Source organism: Anarhichas minor, unplaced genomic scaffold, assembly GCF_050575085.1.
Source record: "Anarhichas minor isolate MPS153535 unplaced genomic scaffold, ASM5057508v1 ptg000038l, whole genome shotgun sequence".
Classification (NCBI taxonomy): Eukaryota; Metazoa; Chordata; class Actinopteri; order Perciformes; family Anarhichadidae; genus Anarhichas; species Anarhichas minor.
Genome location: NW_027466484.1, coordinates 2635720 through 2657500, shown reverse-complemented (window position 1 = coordinate 2657500; position 21781 = coordinate 2635720). Strand labels below are relative to the sequence as shown.

The 21781-nt window shown below is 45.9% G+C and overlaps 2 protein-coding genes across 3 annotated transcripts in view; one reads left to right on the top strand and one right to left on the bottom strand.

Annotated features, from left to right (window-relative positions):
- dctn1b (dynactin 1b) overlaps positions 1 to 8783 on the top strand; it is a 32580-nt gene extending 23797 nt beyond the window's left edge. Inside the window, exons 18-26 of the mRNA XM_076107209.1 lie at positions 1 to 94; positions 219 to 347; positions 1017 to 1159; positions 1255 to 1421; positions 2560 to 2684; positions 3170 to 3356; positions 6196 to 6269; positions 6404 to 6493; positions 6623 to 8783. The exon at positions 1 to 94 is cut by the window's left edge and continues 38 nt beyond it. Coding sequence (XP_075963324.1) covers positions 1 to 94; positions 219 to 347; positions 1017 to 1159; positions 1255 to 1421; positions 2560 to 2684; positions 3170 to 3356; positions 6196 to 6269; positions 6404 to 6493; positions 6623 to 6760 — 1147 coding nt within the window. The 3' untranslated portion in view covers positions 6761 to 8783. The remainder of the gene's footprint in view (positions 95 to 218; positions 348 to 1016; positions 1160 to 1254; positions 1422 to 2559; positions 2685 to 3169; positions 3357 to 6195; positions 6270 to 6403; positions 6494 to 6622) is intronic.
- Positions 8784 to 8843: 60 nt separating this feature from the next.
- Positions 8844 to 21527, bottom strand: alms1 (ALMS1 centrosome and basal body associated protein). 2 transcript variants are annotated; one of them, XM_076107314.1, is made up of 18 exons: positions 21402 to 21527; positions 20451 to 20631; positions 20101 to 20221; positions 18155 to 19979; positions 17796 to 17955; positions 16394 to 17485; positions 16187 to 16302; positions 14736 to 15813; positions 14506 to 14628; positions 13665 to 13820; positions 12320 to 13278; positions 11929 to 12046; positions 11210 to 11401; positions 10850 to 11094; positions 9880 to 10135; positions 9712 to 9769; positions 9208 to 9307; positions 8844 to 9113 (listed from the first exon to the last, which is right to left on the bottom strand). In XM_076107314.1, exons 1-18 carry the CDS (start codon positions 21414 to 21416, stop codon positions 9066 to 9068), a joined length of 6843 nt encoding a protein of 2280 aa, XP_075963429.1. In that variant the 5' UTR covers positions 21417 to 21527; the 3' UTR covers positions 8844 to 9065. The 2 variants fall into 2 exon arrangements, with proteins under 2 accessions (XP_075963429.1, XP_075963431.1); XM_076107316.1 differs by having other exon boundaries at positions 9970 to 10135.
- Positions 21528 to 21781: the final 254 nt, after the last annotated feature.

The window sequence follows — 21781 nt, the reverse complement described above, 5'->3', positions numbered from 1 at the left end:
GCGGCAGTCCTGTGGCATGGTCATAGCGACCATGAACAAGATGGCCACCGCCATGCAGGAGGGAGAGTACGACTCAGAGAGGCCTCAGAACAAGGTGATTCAGAGTCCAGAGCGAGCTCTGTACGTTGCCGTTCAGCTCTGAAGATGTCTTGATGTCTCTGTTCGACGTGAATGCAGCAGGTTCTGGTTTTGACGTTGTGCTCTTATTCGTCTATCAGAACCCTCCACCTGTGGACCTGCGAGCGGCAGCTCTTCGAGCTGAAATCACCGACGCCGAAGGTCTCGGCATGAAGCTGGAGGACAGAGAGACGGTCATCAAAGAGCTGAAGAAGTCTCTCAAGATCAAGGTGGGTCACCACTCTGAGACATACAGCAGACTCACTACACTCATCTTCTGCAGTTATGATGGAACCAGAGCGTGTACAATCCAATAGAATCACTCACAAGAAGTTTGCATCTTAGAGTTCTGGTAACAATCTGCCAGATTAGAGATCTTTGTCGTGAAGTTCGTCTCCTGTAATTGTTTTTTGTGTTCACATTCCGAACAAACACTAAAGAATACAAATATCTGTCTTCTCAGGGGATTTTATTGAGATGAGGATAAATGTTCAGGGTTTGAATAAACCGCTCAAATGTACCGATTACAAATATTTAATCACAGGAGGAATGAAGCAGACAATTACCGAGCCAACATCAATGTTGAAACGACACATAGCACTAGACATAAAATAAATAGATGATAAAAACGTTAATGGTGAATGCAGCATTAGTCAGTTATGATGTTCTTATTAAACACTTTAAATCTGTGAAAGATGTAAGATGTTCTGTAGTTCCAGGCTGAATATATTAACACTCTTTAGTCTTCTCAGACATTTCTGATAAACCTGCAAAGTCTTAATTATCCTCTGACATCCAAATGATGAATCGATCAAACAAACAGAAACATTTTTCCAGATGAATCAACAATGAAAAATGTAAACGTGTTTATTGCATGAAAGCTGTTTGTGTGTTTCCAGGGGGAGGAGCTGAGCGAGGCGAGTGTCCGTCTCAGTCTGCTGGAGAAGAAGCTGGACAGCTCGTCCAAAGACGCAGACGAACGCGTCGAGAAGATTCAGACTCGACTGGACGAGGCCCAGACTCTGCTGAAGAAGAAAGAAAAGTAAGAACCAACGAGTGCAGACTGCAGACGCAGACAGGAAGTCATGTTCTGTAACAGAGGTCTACAGCTGTGCGATGTTGTCCTCCTCTCCGCAGAGAGTTTGAGGAGACGATGGACGCTCTGCAGGCCGACATCGACCAGCTGGAGTCGGAGAAGGCCGAGCTGAAGCAGCGAATCAACAGCCAATCGAAGATGACCGTCGACGGGCTCAGAGGAACCGGCCCGTCAGGAATTGCTTCCATCGTCACGGGAGTGGCCGGAGGTGAGCGGCGGGAACACGACATGTACATTTACCAACACTGTGAAGGAGCCACCATACCACACATGTCTTACATCAGTGTTGTTTTAGCAGTTAACATCATTTAACAGACTAAAAGTCGATCCTGAGCAGTTTTTGCAAACATAATTCTGACCTCCTCTTTGTCTTTACGTGACTTCTCTTCTTAATCTCCTACGTTACCTTCTGCAGAGGATCAGAAAGGTATCCACCCACCTGCCTGTGACCCGGCATGCTGCTTCTTTAGAGAATGATGAAATGTTTTCACTGCACGTTAGACGGCTGTTAGATACTACGACCATGTTGTATTTAGGGTTTCTGCAGGTCATGAAGATCTTAAATATTTGTCTAAAATGTTTTTGTTTCAGGGCTTTCGGTAGTCGATGCACTTGTGTGATTGTTGCTGCACATTGTGGAGCAACAATCAGACCTTTAGAACACTGTCACCACAATACATCTGCTGCTCATCCACATCCAGGTTGCGTTCATTTAATTATATCATTAGAAGTTATAGTTATATACTGACAGGAAGTACAGAAAGAGGCCATATTGTCTCTACTGGTTTTCCATCATACGTTCATACTGGACAGTTTGAAGGTGGTATTAAAACGCTCTTTAAAGTCTCGTGTTAAACCTGCAGAAACCCTGTTATCAAAGGTTTTACATCTATATCCATCAATCTGAAATACATGACATAACTCTGCATCCTCTGGCATGTACATCATCTACTTGCATGGTGTTTTAATACATATTTAGTTACTCTGTTTGATACTTTGATGTCACGTTGTTCAGTTAAACATTATCTTCTTAAGAATGTCGGCTGTAATATTTGATAACTATACCGCAGAAGAAGAAGAAGAAGAGAATGACGATGGTTTGAGACGGCAGCAGCTGTCAGATGAATAAAAAGAAAACAATGTTTAACTCTGACATGTAGAGGACGGAATAATGAACGAACATTACGTTACACCTCTGTGCTAAGATTCAACATTGAGATGTTGCAGCTGTAAACAGAAGGTGAAGAGTTGGACATTGTTCTTCATTTAAACTGAGTTTTTATGCTCCGTGTATGAATGAAGGTTTGGCTTCAGTCCGGTGCTCATAACCTGCTCTTTCACTGCAGCAGCCAACGTGATGCCCGGTGCCGGGTCGGGTGTCCAGGTGATCGACTCTCCTCTGCTGACTCAGCAGATTGATGCTCAGAGACTCTGCATCAAACACCTGAAGAACGACAACAACAGACTGAAGGTAGGAATCCTCTCCACATCTCGCTGGTTCTACACTCGTCTTTACTTCATCATGAGGGTGGTCATGTTATACATGTGGTCGTGTAGACTAGTTCTGTACACAGAGCAAATAACAAAAGCAGTCATAAACAAGCTGAAGTTATCACAGCGAGGGTTAGGATGAACCATCATACAAGCCTGGAGATTAAATGTACATTAAATGTATTGTGCCCTGAATTGATATCGCTCCTACTGGGCTGTAAATATGACAACCTACATTCATCAAGAATGAGAAAAATAACATCAACTGATAAAGTTTGCGTTTTTTAAACCATAGAAATCCCGTTTGACAGATACTGACTGGAGGGAGGGACTGAGAGCAGTCTTTGTCTTCAGATTGTCCTCTAACATGAGTGTTAAACATCTAGAATCAGTCACATTCAGTCCTTGATCCCTTTTGCTGCTGTTTACATCTGGACTTTTTGTGCCCCTGTTTTCTTCTTGCAGGCTGAGAAGATGCGCGCTCAGCTCGCCTCTCTTCCTCCTCTTCATGTCACCAAACTTCCTCCCAGAGACGGAGGTCGTCCTGCAGTGCTCTCCAGCGCCCTCTACCGCAAGACCGACCAGCTGCTGGACACGCTGCTGCAGATGAGCGCCAACGTCAAAGTGGTGGACATCACCGGGAAGTCTCCCGGTATGCAAATGATGTGTTTATACTACGCTCTATACAATACAATGCTATGACTCTTTATGTCAAACTTTACTTGACTTTTCATGACATATTATACCATGACGTTTTTATGACGTTTTAGGACATATAAAACTAAGACTTTTAATGATACTTTTATCGGGTGGAATCCTCGGGCAGAACCTTGCTCTGGGTCAGGGGCCGGCAACCTGCGGCTCTTTAGCCTCTCTGTTGCGGCTCCCTGAGGTCCCCAACTGGCGATCCGGACCCAGGAACTGAAAACCGATAGATAATTCGTAATCATACATATTAGGCACCGAGTTTAAACTCTAACCGGCGCTTCTTATTCAGCCGTTACGGCACCTGTTCGGCGGTGCAGGAAACACACCGACCAATGCGTTGCAAATCACATCACGTGATGCAGCTCAGCCAATCAAACATGAGTATTCTGACACGTTTCCTGACTCGAGCGAGATTGACACACACGTGACACACACGGGGCTGAGACGAGTGATGGGAATTCCGGCTCTTTTTAGAGAACCGGCTCTTTCGGCTCCCAAATGGCTCTTCAGATTTTTTGGTGCTTAAATTAATTTATTACCAACAATAATGTAAAATTATGCGCAATATGAATTACTAATGTAAAAAAAACATGCACTATATCAAATGTTTATTATATAAATACACTTTTATTTATACACTCTACAGAGTGATAAAAAAAATAAATTAGAAAGTGCAAAAACAAACGTTTAACTATTTACAAATGAACTTAACTAACTTTTAACTATTTTAAACTTTTAGCTTTTTAATACTTAACAAATTTAAAGTGAAACAACGTACAGAAGCTTACAGAATCACACAACAAAATATAAATGATGTCATGTTGCCTGTGCAGGTTGTTTGTGGAACCAGCTCGATATGAGATTTTAGTCTTGCAGACTCTACATTCTGCCTTAGTTTGGTCAATGTAATTGAAATGTGTCCAGATTTTGCTGCGTTTCCTGTTGACACTCATTTTTCAACTTTTTTTTTTTTACCTTTCCAGTCCGTTGCTCTCTTTCTCTCTCGTCTCCCTCCATCCTGTTCGTGTGTGTAACTCCCGCCCCTCCCCCCTCTGCTCAGCGCAGGCACAGAGACGACGCCACACATATTGACCAATCAAATGCAGCTAGAGAGAGAGAGAGAGAGAGAGAGAGAGAGAGAGAGAGAGAGAGAGAGAGAGAGAGAGAGAGAGAGAGAGAGAGAGAGAGAGAGAGAGAGAGAGAGAGAGAGAGAGAGAGAGAGAGAGAGAGAGAGAGAGAGAGAGAGAGAGAGAGAGAGAGAGAGAGAGAGAGAGAGAGAGAGAGAGAGAGAGAGACCACTAGCTGAGACGAGGAAATAGAAAGAAGAGCAGGAACAATGTGCTGATCAGAGAAGTTATGTCACATGACGTTCTCCAAAAGAGCATGAATTTATAAGCATGAATGAACAGAATCGTATATGTTCAGACCCCCGCCCTCTGTAAACTATCAATGGATAAATCCAAAAAAAGAAAAGTCACGGAGGAAAATAGAGAGTTTGACTCTGCGTGGACGTCTTCATTAGCTTTCACTGCCAACGCTGCTGACTTACTGTCTGCTTCCACAACAAGCACCAGCATGTGCTGAACAGTGTCACGCTGGAGATGATTCCTCAGCTGCTGCAGCAAACTCTCCTCTTCATAAGAGTGTGATATTGTTATATCAGGTAAAATTGCAAAAGAAATGTCAAGAATTGTCTTTATTCTTGTTCTATATTTTCATAAATACAACAAACTATAGTTTTTGTATATATAATATATCTATATATAACACTTTATAAGCTGTGATATCAAATAGCTTTTGTGGCTCCAGACACATTATATTTGGTGGAAAATAGAGCAAAATGGCTCTTTGGCTAGTAAAGGTTGCCGACCCCTGGTCTGGGTGAACGTTCATCAGCGCTGGTCGTTGGGTTATGAGAGAGAGAGAGATTTGTTTTTACTTTTAGAAAAACATTCTTTTCCAACCAATGACATGTGCTGCAGCTGGTGGCCAGTGATGCTTTCCCACAGTGATGGACTGAGTCGATTACTACTTAGATGCAACAGGCTCCAAGTTTGTAACCACAGCAGAGAGGAGCCACTTCATCCAGAGGACACTCAACGCCGTCGCTCTGCTACATTAGAAGCTCAGCAGTCGTTCAGACTCCATCCTATAGTTTGTCTGCTCTGTATTAACGCCTTCAATGAAGCAGAAAAATGCCAAAGTTTCAAAATAAGTTCAAAGCATGTTCTGTCTCACGTTCTCTTTAAGTGAGCAGAGCAATAGAAACAAGTAGAGAGGGCACTGCCTCTGAACTATGACGTCCTGCAGCATCCATGTTGTGTCTGTAGGCTCATCCTCCTTAAGATACTGCTCGTTACTAGTGTCCTGTGAGGTAACGTTGAGAGAGACAACAATAACAGCACCAACGCTAGAATAGAAACAGGACTAATAATGGAAGTGGTGGATACAATAGAGTGATAATAGCAGAAATAATATAGAAATATGACTGTCAAATCAATGTCATAGTTTAGCATGTCCTGAAAATGTCCTAAAAGTCGAAGTATAGTACCTTTTTAAAATGTCATATTATAGTATTTCGTCATGTCTTCAAAAGTCATAGTATTGTACATCGTAAAAACGTTATAAAAGTATCATTAAAACGTCGTAGAAAAGTATAGCATGTCATAAAACGTCGTAGTATAGTCTGACTTTCATTGCACACTATAGCATGAGACACGCCAACATGACTCTACTGATATGAACCCTGAGTGAGTCTCAGGTTTGTTGTTGTTGTGCTGCAGTGACTCCTGGTGCTCAGCTGCTGGAGCAGACGGCTAGACTACAGTCCCTCAGCGACACTCTGGGCCGCCTGAAGGTGAGCACGCCGTTCAATACCTGACAGGCTGATTCAGTAACAAACGTCCTCATTCCTCCTCCTCCTCCTCCTCCTCCTCTCTCCTCTCTCCTCTCTCCTCTCTCCTCTCTCCTCTCTCCTCTCCACTCGGTCAGGACGAAGTAGCTGAGCACGTCGTCCACCAGCAGCCTGGAGCTCGAGTGTCGTCTGATTTTGCGACGTTCCCTTCAACCTTGTTTGTAAAGGTGAGTACTTCAGATGCACCTGTTCCAGTATCTACTGTCTCCCTCCCTGCTGTCCTTCATCTTGTCTTCATCTAGAAGTGAGAAGGATCTTACCACCATCCACCATGTTGAACCCTTTCTTGTGTTTAGGCGAAGGAGGAGAAGCAGGGCGACACGGTGCTGGTGGGTCGGGTCATGGTGCCGTGTAACCGCGGCCAGGAGCAGGTCCATCGCCTCGTCCTGTCACAGTCTCAGCTGCAGAGAGTTCACAGTCTGCTGCAGACCTAAACATCACCTGAGATCCTGCCTGCTGCACCAACACACAACCACCACAACACCACAACACCACAACCAACACCACCACACCACAACACACCAACAGCCTGGTCTCCTCTCCAGGGCCAAACCAGTCACACCAGGAGGTATTTCAGATCACGAGTGGAGAGATTACAACCTGCAGGAAATGATCTTCTTTGAGATGCAGGTTGATGAGTGACGGTCGGGGCTGTAGTTCAGTCATTCAATGATAACGGGCCCTAAGTTTAAGGACTTGCTGCTTTTCTTTGTCTTTTAACACTAAACTGAAGATGTTTGTGAAGATGTCACTCAATTCAATTCAATTTATTTTTGTATAGCCCAAAATCAAATTATTATTAAAATAATAAATTATCAAATCAAATTAGCCTCAGAGGGCTTTACAATATGTACACATGTGACATCCTCTTGTCCTGGGACCCTCGCATCAGAACAGGAAGAACTCCCCAAAAACCCCTTTAACGGGAGAAAAGAGGGAGAGACCTGAGGGAGAGCAACAGAGGAGGAGCCTCTCCCAGGATGGACAGACGTGCAACAGATGTCATGTGTAGAACAGGATCAGTGAGTTACGACACATTCAATGTAATTACAGCACATTCTCACTCGAGACTTTGTTCAATCGGAACATTTCACTGTTTTGTTGCATTTTGTTGACAAAAGAATGAAGAGAATGATGTGAAGATGAATTGTTCTAATCATTAACTGTAGGCCGAACGACAGTTGTTCATTTCTAAAGATAAGATCAGGAAAGAAGCACATTACTTTAGTGGTTTACACGTCCAAAGAGTTCAACTATCACCATCAAATATTAGACTTTCTTTCCTGTAAAACGTCCCAGTGATGGAAACATTCAGATCCGATCAGAATGAAGTTGAAGTGATTTGTATGAGACGTGCGTGACTCAGCTCCAGCCCTGAGTACTGTCGACTAAAGACAGGAGACAGAAGTAGAGACGCTTGTAGCTGCTGCATGCTGCCCAGAGTCGCATTGTTTTGCTGTTGAGTAGAATACGTATGAAGCTGCTCTGTGACCCGCTGAGGAACCTTCACGTTGTGTTCGTACGTTACGCTGTTAGAGCGACGCAGCACCAGAGCGATCATGTGTGTTGTGTGTCTAACCAGGTGTCACTGCTGTGTTTATAACTTGACTGTCTAAAGGGAAAGAAGGATCGTGTGATGTAGAAATGATTTGTCCATTTTAAAGTCGTGGATATTTTACTGCGGTTTGATCAAAAAGAGACTTTTTTGCACATATTTCAAGTCCTGAGCGATGAAGCCACAGAAGGTGATCCTGCACATTCGCTCTGCTCGGATAAGTAACTTCATTTCACTGATGTTTTAATGACAGAATGGTTTTATCGATGAAGTCAACATGCAGGTAAACTGTGAGGAGGGTTTAGTGCTGTGCTCTGTGGACGGCACAGAACAAGAGGAACATGTGATTCACCTGGAGGGAGCGACTGTGTTATCTAAAGACTCAAATGAAGCATTATATGGTTTAAATGATTTACTATTTATTACACTTGTGGTGTACTTGTACATGCTGGTTGTATCGGTGACGTTACTGAATCACAAAGAGCCAGAAGTGTGTGTGTGTGTGTGTGTGCTGAGACTCCTGCTGCTGTCCGAGCCTTAAAGCTGCAGAGAGCCTCGTGGTGAAGACGCTCGGCTGCCTTACGTCTCATTTGTTTAGTTCAAACCTCGTTCAGAGCAAAACTACATCTTTGCCAAAGAATCTTTGTTTCTCTTCAGCACGTTTGCCACGGCTGCTTTATTAATCCATGCTCATTGTTTTATTAGACTATGTTTACACAGTATTGTCTTAACTTGAAGTTTTAATGAATGGGCATCTACATAACTGTAGCTTGAGAGGGACAAAGGTCTGTATGTACTCATTGTGTTGTTGGTCTGTGATGTGCTGATTCAGCAGCTTGTCTCAGCGTTCCCCTCGTGTGGCTTCCTGCTCCTGCACCAATAACCGATCAATAAAGACATAAAGCCGGAGTGTCTGTCAGCCTTCACTGTCTGCATGCACAACGTGGAATTTAGGATAAATGTTAAAAAGAATCTGGTTTATTTTTTTACATTAAAACACATTTTACGGAGTAGAAAAAGGTCAAAATATTTATCCAACAAGTAAAACTCTACTTTTCTACATAATGTTCTACTAAAACTAATTGGTCGCAAATAAATAAAAAGTGTTTCTTAGTTAAGTTCGGTAGTTTTGTTATAAAAAGTGTAGAAACGTTTTCACATCATTTAATGTGCAGTAGAGCGTTTCAGTGCCACGCTGCTCTTCTCCTGCTCAGCACACGGTCGGTGATCCTCTGGAACACAGAAGAACAGGAAGCAGCTTTAAGGAGAAGGTGTGGATGAACGTTTCTCCGTGTTTGTGAGCGAGAGCAGCGGTTTGTGTCGTACCTTGTTGTAGAGTCGAGCGTTCAGCCGGTAGGATCGATACTCTGCTATCCTTCTCTCCTCCTCTCTCCGCCGCTGCACCTCCGGAAGACTCTCATAGATCCTGGTGAAGAGACAAATATGTTCTGCAACATCTGAAACACAAGTACTGCAGCAGCAGCTGTACTCTCACCCGTACCAGTGATGATCATAGTACTAAACCTTCAATACAACGGCTGCATTTCAAACGTCATCAGTTCCCAGATCAATAAACAGATCTGATATCACTTGCTTTTAACATTTTAAAAACACTAAATCAATGTTGAATCCAGTCAAAGTCCAAATGGTGACATAACGATGTTCCATTTCACTTTACCTCGTGTTTTTATATACATTCTCTATGCATGTGCTACATAAATCACCCGAGATTGTCTTAAGTATTGCTACTAAAGTTGTGCAAAGTATTGGTACTACTTTTCTTTAGAATAATAAATCTTATTATATTACGTCTCTAAATGAGAACCTTACTGTTTGGATCTCTGGATCATCTCTCTCCTGGGAACAGCCCTCCTGAGCAGAGCGCTGCCTGAACACATGGATAACAGAGGAAACACATTTAAACACATGCAAGGACTGTCAGGAGCAGTGATCTGGATACATACAATATGAAGCGGTGAGACAGGACATCAGCAGCACCTCCGTTCAGGGACTCCAGCTCTCTACTTCTAGTGTACCAGGTATCCGGCAGGTGTGACGTTACAAATCCTGGTGTTTGCCGTCGGTTACCTGCAGGCTTCTGGAGCCTCCCTGGTCCTCCGGGCCGGCTGAAGAGTCCGTCTCTCTCTCTGCTGAACTCTTCCCGTAGCTTCCTCTCCTCCACCTGCAGAGCCAAGCGCTTCACCCTCCGCCTGGACTGAGAGATGAACTCTGGACGACGCATCTCCAGAGCCTCCTGCAGGAGGGAAGAGGAACATTCATGTTAATGTATTAATCAATAATAAGAGATTTAAAAATGTAAAATCTAAATCCTATCAGGACTCCCAACAGTTTATCTTACAGGCAGTAAAACGTGATCTTTTCTCAATCTTAAGTGATGTTATTCTACATGAACAGTTTAGGTTGTTTCACATGAAAGCTCTGAGTTCAGTTATGAAGAAGTGACCGACTCAGCAACAAGTGGTTTGTGTTTGACTAAACGATTAATAAATAATACCAGATGTTCTGTTTCTTCTTCTATATCTATTTAAAGGTTCTCTGTTTGATAATCAGAGCATTAACGTTGTCTCTGTGAAGACACAGTGGAGTGATGTCTACCGAAGCAGAGAAGACTCTCCTCCTGTGTGTGTGTGTGTGTTGTGATCTCTCCTCCTGTGTGTGTTGTGATCTCTCCTCCTGTGTGTGTTGTGATCTCTCCTCCTGTGTGTGTGTGTTGTGATCTCTCCTCCTGTGTGTGTGTGTTGTGATCTCTCCTCCTGTGTGTGTGTGTGTGTGTTGTGATCTCTCCTCCTGTGTGTGTTGTGATCTCAGCTCCTCTGTGATCCGTCTACGTAGCCGGGCCGGCACTAACGGCGTGTTCCTCTCTCACTTCTTTAAATGTACAAATAAACATTCTGCCTAACCAAGAGCCTGTTCGGTGATGTTCTGTGAAGAAAGAAGACAAACCGACCCGAAGAGAGATACGAGCCAGACCCGAGGACGTGGCTTTGGGTCTCGGGTCTAAACCGGGTTCCGCGTGTTGGTATCTGTCCTGGTGGACTTGTCTGGGACTCAGCGGTTCTCTCCATGGATTCATTCTGCTGTGCGGTTGAAACCAGGCGGTGCTCGGCCTCCACGTCGACTCCTCCTCCTCTGGCCGGTTCTCCTTCCTGGCCTCTGACCTCAGGTCTTCAGCAGAGATGAACCATGAAACACCTGGAGAGGACCAGGGGGATTCAAAGCAGACAAATCAATACAAGGATTTAGTTCTACTCAGGTATAAACATACGTTTACATTTGTGCACAGACACAACTCTGTAGTCTGACGTACCTTCAGGGAGGGTCTTTGGTGGGCTTCTCTTGCTCTTCCTCTGTCTTTGTGACCCCTGACTCTGAGAGGGGCTCCTTTTCCCTCCTCTTCCTCTCTCTAAACTGGACGTTCTGGCTTCACCAGGCGAAGGGAATGTGGTTCCAACATCTCGTGTGTGGCGTCGAGTCCCGTTGCTGACGAGCTCCAGGTCACCTGAGGAGAAAGAGAACACCAGTGTGAAGAATCTCTTAAAGAATTACTTTGGTTAGTTGAGGACTAAACACAACAGCAGACTTTCTCTGAGAATAGAGAGTTGCATTATGGGTCGTTTGTAGCCTTAATATGCTACGGCTATGGTATCTTTTAGAGTCGAGTCAGTTTAAGAAGCTCAGAACCGTCGAGTCCAGAGAACGAGCTGCCAAAAATAATCAGTGTCAAGAGAGTGAATGTGATGAATGAAGAATTTGTTGTTTATTAAACTGGACAACCTGTAAAATAAAGTTTAATTTGACCAGAAGACTCTGTTGGTAAGTTTGGGATATTTTCTAAAAGTGTTTAGTATCTTCAAACACTCTTTTAACAATATCCGGTGTTATAATAATATGTGACATGTTAACACAAATGTGCTTTGCTCCTCTCTATTGGTGACTGAGGGAACACATCAGTCATTTATCATGAACAGAAATATGTGAGCACTGTGTGATGGTCTCTCTCTTAGTGACGTCCTCTGCTGCACTGACCTGCCTGGACGCCTCTGCTGACCAGTTTCACAGCCTTCTTGGCTGCCAGAGGCCTGGAGGCGCTGCGGCGAGACGCTCGGTTGTCGGTGCTGGTTGATGTTGTAGAAGCAGCAGCAGCCTGAAGACCAATGAAATGACAGACATTTAGATCTGAAACTACAAGCCACTATCGTGTGTTACTATGTTCTGTGCTCCTTCAGAGAACTATTTCACAGAACACAGTGTGACACGCCACAGCAGGAAACAACACGGGAGTAAATAATAAATGAACGATGGCTGAATTCTGTTTAGCCGCTCTCTGCAGCAATGCAACCTGCAGCTCTACAGTCACGAGACTTTAACATGACGTTCAGGTTCCTTTGGTGGTCGGATGATCTGCAGATGTACTCACTGTGGACTCATCGGTGCTCTCTGACAGTGTGATGAGGTGAGGTGGCTCTTTGTGTCTTCCTCTCCTCTGTTCTCTCCCTTCTTTCTGCTTGCTGATGGTGCTGTACAGTTTGCTGAGGCTGGAGCTCGGTATCAGGTGCTGGACTCGGTGGGCGCCGAAGGCTCGGACCAGCCGCGCCGTGTCCACGGTGGACATGGAGCCGGAGACGGTGGACAAGGTCTCCGACTCGTCTCTGTCTGCGGGACAGAGGTGCTGACTGTGGGAGGAGCCCTGAGAGAAGCCGGAGGTGAAGGAGTCACGGCTGTCCTCGTCTGCAGGTTGAGACGCTTCCTCTCCCTGAAGCCTCTGCGTCCAGGCCTGAAGAGGGATGGGAGGTTCACCGTGGACCTTTCTAACGTTCCTCTCCATTCCTCTGGCCTCACAGCCGACGCTCCTCTTCACCTCTCCAACATCCTCTCCCCTCCTCCCTGGCTTCTCTTCTTGTAGTCCTGACATGTGTGTCTCCCTGGTGCTATGAATGAGACGGGACAGGCGTTCTAGCCGCTCAAGCAGTGAGGCCTCTCTGTCGCTGGTTGGTCGGGACTCCTCCAGGCTCCACTGATCACAGAACCTCTCCCACAGCTGGTCCAGAGTGCTGCTGCTCTGCCGGGCAGCAGGGTGAGGGAGGTGAGGGTCCCTGCTCTCCTGGTCTCGCTCCCCTCCTGCCTTGGGGGCGGAGCTTTGGTCCAGGTGATGGCCCGCCTTGTCGTAGTCCACATGAAGTGGCTGAAATCTCACACGGCTTCGCTCTGGTGGATCAGAACTGGGGAACTGCACTGGGCTGGTCCCCTGGTTTCTCTTTGAGGCTTCCTGGTTGCTCGATAAAGGCAATCTAGAAAAGACAACCGATCCCCGAGAAGACGGTTTTGGAGCTTGAGACCCAGCTGTTCGTGAGGTTCCATCTGTTGATACAGACGCACCTGTGAGGAGACAGCGAGATAACAGGTGTTACTATTGAATTAGGATAACGTTCACTCTTCTAAATAATACATGTATCACTCTTTGCCTTATGTACCAACAAACATACAGAAAAACAAAGCAACGCTGTGTAAGCAAAAGCACACATAAGTAACATTTACATTTAGATTTAATTCAACCAGAGTGAACAAATTAACAATTAGCTTTTTTTTGTTGCGCAATTATTGGACAGATGATGCTTGTGTTACGGATGCATGTAACACAATAGAACTTGATGACGCTTGTGTTACGGATGCATGTAACACAATAGAACTTGATGACGCTTGTGTTACGGATGCATGTAACACAATAGAACTTGATGAGTATGCGTCCTGTGTCTTCGGCTCACCTCGGTGTCCCGGCTCGTGCATCCTGCCGGTGGCTGTTTTCAGCCTCTTGCTGTAGATGCCCTCAGAGTGTCTGATGGTGACTCCGCGGTCCAACCCAGCATCTCTGTGTCCGAGGACCTCGCTGCTGAAGCGGGGGGGCACGGCATCGTCTGAGCCTGGGCAGAATTCAAAAGTGGTCTTTTACATCGTGGTGCTACCGTAACGAGATCGTCCTCACTTCTGAGGGGACACATGAATAACGCTGCAGGAAAAGTGACCAAGATGATTCCTTTTCTTTCAGCTAGCAGTGAAGAGAAGATGTTTAAAGATATGCAGTCTGCAGTCCCCTCTCTCCCTCCGTCTCTCTGAGGGGCCCCTGCTCTGCCTTTGTCTCACTCAGCCCCTGAACATGAATAAGTAATGCTCTGCCTGGTGTATGTTACAATAGACCAGCTGCTCCCCATACAGGCACTGGGGAAGAGAGAGCACAGCCTCAGATTTCATTAACCTTCTGTACTATTTAATATGAGTTCAGTTTGCTGCAAGATGTAAGAATCAGTCGGGTTATTTCTCAAAAGTAATTTGTCTTCAGCTTGTTTCATGCTCTTTCTTACCTATTATACCTATACCTATATATTTACATACATTATTCACTCCCTCGCACAGTGTCAGTCCCCTCACTTAACTCCTCTATCAGACAACAGCAGCCTCATATTTACCTGTAAGACACACGTTTTAATGCCTTTTTCATCATCTGTGATTTGAAAATTCAGATTTCCAGTCAGACGGACTTTTAGTCAGTAATGGAGTGGAAATGCAACCGATGTTCTATGTGATCTCCTATATTTGAGAGGAATGTACCCGTGTGAGAGCTCTCCATGGTGGTGTCAGAAGGGCCGGTGGAGGAGACGTCAGCTTCTGTTTGAGGGACGTAGAAAAGCTCCTCACTTCCACGCGGCTTATAAGGTAACAGAACAGGCACTGCTGTAAGAGGAGAGGTGAGAAAGAACATACAGTCAACTTTACCAACCACAGAAACTCTAGAGAGCTGGAGATAAGTCTTTACACAGCACACTTCACAACAAGCCTACCTGGTGTTTCAGCAGTGAAAGGTCTCGGTGACACAACGACTCTGTGACACGGTGTAAAGCATTGTGTAGGTGTGGAGGTCATCCGTCCCTGAGGGACAGCGGTTTTGAACAAGGTGGACGTCTCGGCTCTTTCAGGCACCCGCTGTCTTACTGGCTCTCTGGTGTCGTACCACTCTGGTGGACTGGACAAACCGACACCTTCGTCCGGACTGCTGGCAGCAGAAAACGAGTGTCTGAGGGGGACGAATCCTTTACGCGGCAGCTCTGCAACGGCGTCAACGTGACTGGAGTGGACAGCGGTGGCCGAGGTGTGATCAGTGGCTTTGGGGGACAGAGTGAGATGGACATGTGAGACGTGACCTGTCCCGGCTGCGGGTTCAGATGTGGATGAACCTGTGGCCTGTTCAGCTTCATGACTAACACTAGAAACAGAGCTGCTCTGGACGGATAACTCGTCATCTCGCCTGAAAGACTGCGTGTTGTGCTCTTCAGCGTTCACGTCCTCTCTACCTAAAACCAGTGAGGGTGGGGGAGGGTCTTCCAACTGGCCTCCCACAGTGTCTTGTCTCTTCTGATTCCCTGGTGCTGACAGAGGAGTCAGGCTGCTTGGTTCAAAGACCGGCTCCCTGGCTGCCTCATCTTCTTCATCCGTGGACAGGAGAAGCACCCTGTTAACTTTAGGGTGTTCCACAGCTCCCGTGGAGAGCTCGGCCAGGTGGAGCGGCTCTGGCGCTGGACTGAGGGGAGACGCAGGTGACGTAGATGGAGAGGTGGAGGTGGAGCGCCTGCGGGTGGCGATGGTGATAGATGTGAGACGCTGAGGGTTTGTCCTAGCGAGGATTACCCCTTCTCTGGCTGCGATCTCACGTATCTGAGCCTCTAGATCCGGGCGAAGAGGGTTTTGAAGCTGCACACTGGAGCCAGAGAGCTCTGTGCGGAGGCCCTGCAGCGTCTGGGATGGCTGGCTGTTAGCGTCACCCAGAGGAGCGAGTGTCTCCGCTTGCTGAGGTGGATCCTGCCCCTGTTGGCCTCTCACACTGGACGCTGCACTGCTCTCTGTATCTGTGCTCCACAGACTCTGAGAGGAGAAGAACAAAACCAAGAACTGTGAGACCAAGCAGGGTCCTAGTTTATGTTGTCCTGTGAACTCATTCATGAGCTGCAAACACATCAAAAGAAAAACCTTTTGCACGGCAAAACTTCTCTGGAAACATTTTGAATTAATGTTTCCAAAAGTCTGACATGCATCTGTTGACACAACATGCTGCCACACAAGTTACCTTCAGCACGAGACGTGTACTGTCCAGAGATTGTCAATATTCAAAAGATTTAAAAGTGAAATGCATGAGAAAACGAACATTAGTTGTTGTTAGTGTGCAGTACTTTATACATGATGAGACTGATTGCTATGAGTTTGTGGAATGATAAAGAGCTCTTCATCAGCAGTTTACCTTCATGGGGTGTTTTAGCAGCAGCTCTCTCTTGATCTCTTCAATCCTCGTTCTGTCTTCTTTGTCCAACTCCAGAGTCTCACACTGCTGTCCTGATATCTTCAGCTTAATCCACTCTGCAACATGCTAACGGTTATGCTTGTGCAGATGATTTGTTTGAAACGTTTATCTGGATGTTTAAAGTGTAAAATGTGTGAATCCTCTTACCTCTGGCTTTGCTCTCCTCCTGGTCAGTGACGCTGGGTGTACTGGACACCATCGTAGCTGGAGATTCACTCTGCAGTAACTTGGCCACTCTGACTGCCAGCGAGCTCTTACTGCTCCCATCACTCATCACACCCTGATCAGTGTCCTCGAAGGTGGGCGAGGAGGGGCTGCTCTGTACAGGACCTTCCAGAGAAGTCTGTTTTCCCTCCTCTGTGTCTGCAGGAGTAGATGTCAGCTGTGGTGTGCTCAAACCTGGTGGAGTCGTGACGACTGGTGGCTGAGGTGGGACTGTGTTGTGAGGGGGAGCAGCACTGCAGCCCTCGGGCTCCGCCCGCCGGGCTGATTGGGAGAGGACAACGGACGGCCCTGAACCTCTACCAACAGTGACATCGTGTGGTCTTCTGTATGCACCTACTGCCGGTGCAGTCGGAGGAGCTTGTGTGGATGAATTATTAGGTTGCGCCAATGAAGCCATACTCTCTCGACCAATGGAGCCTTCTCTCAGTTTCTCTGAGGTCAGCATGGAGTCGGACGAGGACCTGGCCCACAGTAGAGAGGGGTGAGGTCTGGGGTCCTCAGTGGCAGAGGAGGAGGAGTCCTGGAGCCCGCTGGTCATCTTCCTCAGCGAGAGGAAGATGTCATCATCAGAGAGCAGACGGGGCCTCGCAGGGGAGGCTGAGGAAGCCTCAGAAGACCCAGCAGATAACGCGTTCTCCGCCTGAGAGAGGAGTTTACGGATCTCCAACAAGGCCGTGGAGCTAGTCATAGAAAGTTCAGCATTTTGCTCCAAATTATGGCTTGATTGCAAGAGAGACTCCGAGTCAAACCTGTCTCCCAGCTGGATGGTATTCTGGCTGCTGTCCATGTGCTGTTGCTGGGTGGGAGGATAAGAGTCTTCGTCAGGCAGGGAGGAGGGTGGCAGTCTGCGTTCACTCTGAATAACTTCTATATCTGAAGAAGGAGAAGCCCGCCTGGTCCAGTGTGGGACAGATACACCTGGACCAAGACTGTCCAGGCTCAACGGTATGGATATACTGGAGTCCACTGACAGAATGCTGGACCTTGAAAACTGTCCTTTATGGGGACTGCCACCTGAAAATACAATAGGAGAGTCTTAGATGCTTGTTTGAAGAAAGGAGATGCACTTGTGACTTCTGGTGACTAGTTGTTCTCTCGAAAACCGATGTTGAATACACTTATTGTAAGTCGCTTTGGATAAAAGCGTCTGCTAAATGACTGCAATGTAATGCAATTTATTCTAATAAACCATATTGCTTCATGTGGGGAACAAAAGTACATTTACCAATTAAATTTGGATTTGGACTGATCAGATTTTATGGCCCCACCTCAAATACAGTTTAAGTTACATTCTCTCTCTTCAGAATGTTTGTTGCAGACGTACCTTCAGAGGTTTGGGTGCTCTTGGTTGGTGTTCCAACTGATCCCTGAGTTGTACAGAGATCAGTGGGAGAGAATTCAGGCTCTCTGATTGGCCCTCTGGGTGCGAATGGAGTTAAAATTGTTGCAGGAGATTGGTCAATACCCAGGTTACGCAGATACAACTGCAAGAAAAATAAATACAGAACATATCAGAATCAGGTCTACAAATCGACACGTTTATGGTATTTTTTACCTAAATTCTAAATCTCTGAAACTGTATTTGCATTAACAACTATATAAGTTTCCAGTCTTAAACATATTCAAATATATTTTTACAAGATCCTATGCTTGTTTATCCAGGATGTTCAGTTTTTCAATTACCGGAATTCGGTCTTCAATGTTGAGCTCTGGCGGTCTGGGCAGAGGTGGTGGCGTAGTCCAGTACGGCGCGTAGTTATCCACCTCCAGGCTGACAACAGAAGACGCTCCGATGGAAGTTCCCAATTTAATTCCACTGTTGTAACTATCTTGGGAACTCGAGAGTGTCAAATCTGACACGTCACTGAAATGACCGAGGCTCATGCGAGGCGAAGGTTGACCTGTGGCGTTTGGCTGACGATGGACACCATCCTGAATCTGACTGTTCTCTTCTTCTGCAGGTCTGTTTTTCCGCTGATCTTTCTGGACCGACATGACAATGGTGCTAAGAGAGGATTGGGACTGTGACCTGCCAAAGGGTGAGGCAGAGGGTCTTGTTGCAGACCCGGTGTTATCTTTGTCACTTGGAACACTGCCCACCGCCTCCCCTCTTCTTGTAGGAGAGCCAGAGGGAGCTGTGGCGGAGCTCTGTGTGATGTTCTGATTGACAGCACTCACCTGCTGACTCAAGATGTCATTCAGGGGGTCCGATACTGCATCGGGAGCTTTCTTTCCTTGTCGTGCCAAGCTATCAAATAGTGACGTCTTGCCTGAACTCTGATTTGCCCTCCAAGCGTCTACTTTCTGCATATAGTTGAGACTTGGGAGAGACTGGACTTTTGTCGAGGTAGCTTCCTCTTGGCTCTGATTTGCTTTGTGTGGGCGATGGACATCAGCCGTAGGAACATCTGGCTGTGGAGAGATCCCTGTGTTCGACTGATAAGAGTTATCTTTATTAGAATCTATGGCAGAGAGTTGCCCTAATTTAGCCTTGACACTAGATTTGGGTGGAGCTTTAAAAACTCCCGGAGTGGACTGAGACTGTGGAAGGAAACCCAGGTAGGACCCATCGATCCCTGTTTGGTTCCCTGTGAACCAGAGCTCTTGCTCTCTGTGACCCCGTTCGACTCCTGCTGAAAACGCTCCGGTCCATTGCAGACCACCAAAATTTGTTCTGGTCCCAGTCTGCTGGCCTTCAGACGTCCCTGTGGGATATGACGTGAGAGGCTGACCGTGTGATGTAGGACTTTCCCGCTGTTGGTTTTTAGATCCAGCTTCACGGCTGCTGCACCTCTCTACCTCAGATAGCAGCTCTCTGTGTAACACGTCACTGCTGTCATCAGGTTTAGTGCTGCGGGACCCCGTAGTGATGTTACAGACCTCAGACGACAATGTTCCTGATTGGTCACGGTGTAAATCTCTGTCGGGTTGTTGTGTCTGCTGCTGGGGAAGAGAAGCTTCACCCGGAGGACCTTCCCTTCTAACCATGCTTTGGTCAGTGGCTGGTTTACAAACTTTAGTGCTTTTAGATTCTTGGGCATACGATGCAGCGGCCTTCACAGAGGTCTCTGAGGTGGAGGAAACAGCACTACTGCTGCTGCTTGGCATGCCAATATCTTTCTGAAGGAGTTCCAGAAGATGCTGGGCAGGAATATCCTTACTCAGAAAGAATGTCTCATCTTCAACAGCCTCTCCTACGAGCTTATCTGGAGGGTCAGTTAGCGTCTCAAAGTTCTTCTCTCTGCTACTGGCATCATCTCTGGATGGTACTCCCCGACTGTCAGTGGTGGTAGTCCGTGGGGAGTGAACAGTTTCCTCTCGTCTGCCTTCGTTTATTAGTGACAAACTGTGCTGGGAAAGAGAGCAGCAGCTGCTCGCTCCTTCAGACAGGATGGTCGCCTGGGCCAAAGGGTGCTGGGACAGTGAACCACACTCAGAGGCCCGAGAGGTGCGATCCTGGGGTGGAATGTGAACTCTCTCTGATGCCATGGAAATGTCAGGGAACGCCCTTAAAAAAAAAGTAATAAATACATTTAGAAACTTCTGAACAATCAAATGACATGTTATATGTATATGTATGTATGTATGTTCAGAGAACCAATAATTGTCTTTAAATCCATTTTTTTTACCTTAAAGGGGCAAATTCGTTGTCACTTTGTTGGAATAAAGAATATTCAGTGAAGTTGTTTTCCACTCCAGAGTTTGAAGGCAACAGTGAAAGGGCTGGAGACAGGTTACTGTCCTGGAGCTCTGATGAAAACAAAAGTCCTGGTTGTTACTCACAGGCACCGTAAACAGAGTTACAAATTACAACTGCAGTACAAATCCTACAAACGTATATTATTAACTTGTATGCAAGGAAACACTGCCCTCAAATTCCTATTATCATGAGATCCAAGAGACAAAAATATGTACATACCATAAAGTACTGTTTGTATTTTGAGCGATTGGGTGAAATTGATTGTTTTATTCAATGTACCTGGCTGTAGAGAGCGCCCCCATCGCTGCTGAAGCTCCCACCCATCTGTTTCCAGCCTGGGCTGCCTCTGGTCCTGACTGGCACGTCTATGACTTTGAGCTCCCAGTTGATTTAAGGATGTTTGTCCAACACACTGACTCGCATCCTCATCTTCTGGCAATTGAGGATGCGCCGTCTCCCTCTGTGAACCAAATAACCAAACAAAGTGACTCGCTATTACTGTCCTCTTTTGCCCTTTAACACAGCTCAGTAACCAATTATGAACAGTTTCTCTGGAGGCTTAAAACAACAAATGCTGGTAACAATTCTGCAGCCTCTAGAGTTGGTGGTGGAGAGGAGCTGCACAAACTGTGATGAGCAAAATGAGCAGCATTTGCAACACACCTGCTTGTTTGTGTTCATCACATCCTGCAGTGCAGTTTTTGAACAAGTATGCTGTTGTTCTTGTAATTGCACTGATTAGCTTACCTCTTAAAAAAAGTAACTTTCCCATGATGAGGAGTTTAACATTATTTTATTTATCAGACATAGTTGAGATGCATAGCAAAAAGTTAGCTCTGGGCAACAGGTTAGTTAGCTTGTTGAGAGACATGACTACGCTCTGTGTGACCTGCATACAAATTGCAAACATTAGCAACTCACATCCAAGTAACAGCCAGTCATCGACCATCACTACTAACGATGGAAACGCAATATTATGTCTGACAAGTAGGTTTTAAAGGAAAAGTAACGTTGGTTTGAATGTCTGTTATGCAGAGAATTAACTTGCTAACTAGCTAAAACTCAGCCAAGCTAGTTAGCAGTTAGCTAACTAGCTAATAACAACGGCCAGCGTTGGTTAAACGTGGACGTTAGCCAGGTTTCTCCGGGTGTAATCGACATGGACAACACAAAATGCTGCAAAAACCTAATGTTCGCAACAGGAATAAAGTTAAAAGCTTTGCAAATTACCGCTGGAGGTTCCATGTTGTTGTTGTTATTGTTCCCTCCTGCTCGTATCCAAGAAGCGTTGCTAGGAATTGAAGGGAAAAAACCCGGATGCTAGCTCGGGAGGGAAGAGCGCGCGCGAGAGGGATGTGACTGATTTGAACTGAAGAACACAAAAGATCGTCTATTAAACAGATGGATCACTCGCTTGCATTTAAAGAAACTTTTATTATTCCACTTCAAAATTTGGTGGGAGTCCCTTTTTAAGTTTATGTAGTTTATGTATGTCACCGAATATTATTATGTTTGGTTTTGCTTTGCTGTCAATTGTGGAGTTTCTCTATTTTCCATCGTGTCTCATAAATAAAACAGAGTCAACCATCTTCGCGTTTTGCGCCTCTCAG

What these genes read in the sequence shown, in the direction of transcription:
- alms1 (XM_076107314.1), bottom strand. An exon ending in TTTCACTGCTGAAACACCAG is followed by an intron (nt 14,629 to 14,735) that starts GTAGGCTTGTTG and finishes CTCCTCTTACAG; the next exon opens with CAGTGCCTGTTCTGTTACCT. An exon ending in AGAGCACCGATGAGTCCACA is followed by an intron (nt 12,047 to 12,319) that starts GTGAGTACATCT and finishes ATTGGTCTTCAG; the next exon opens with GCTGCTGCTGCTTCTACAAC.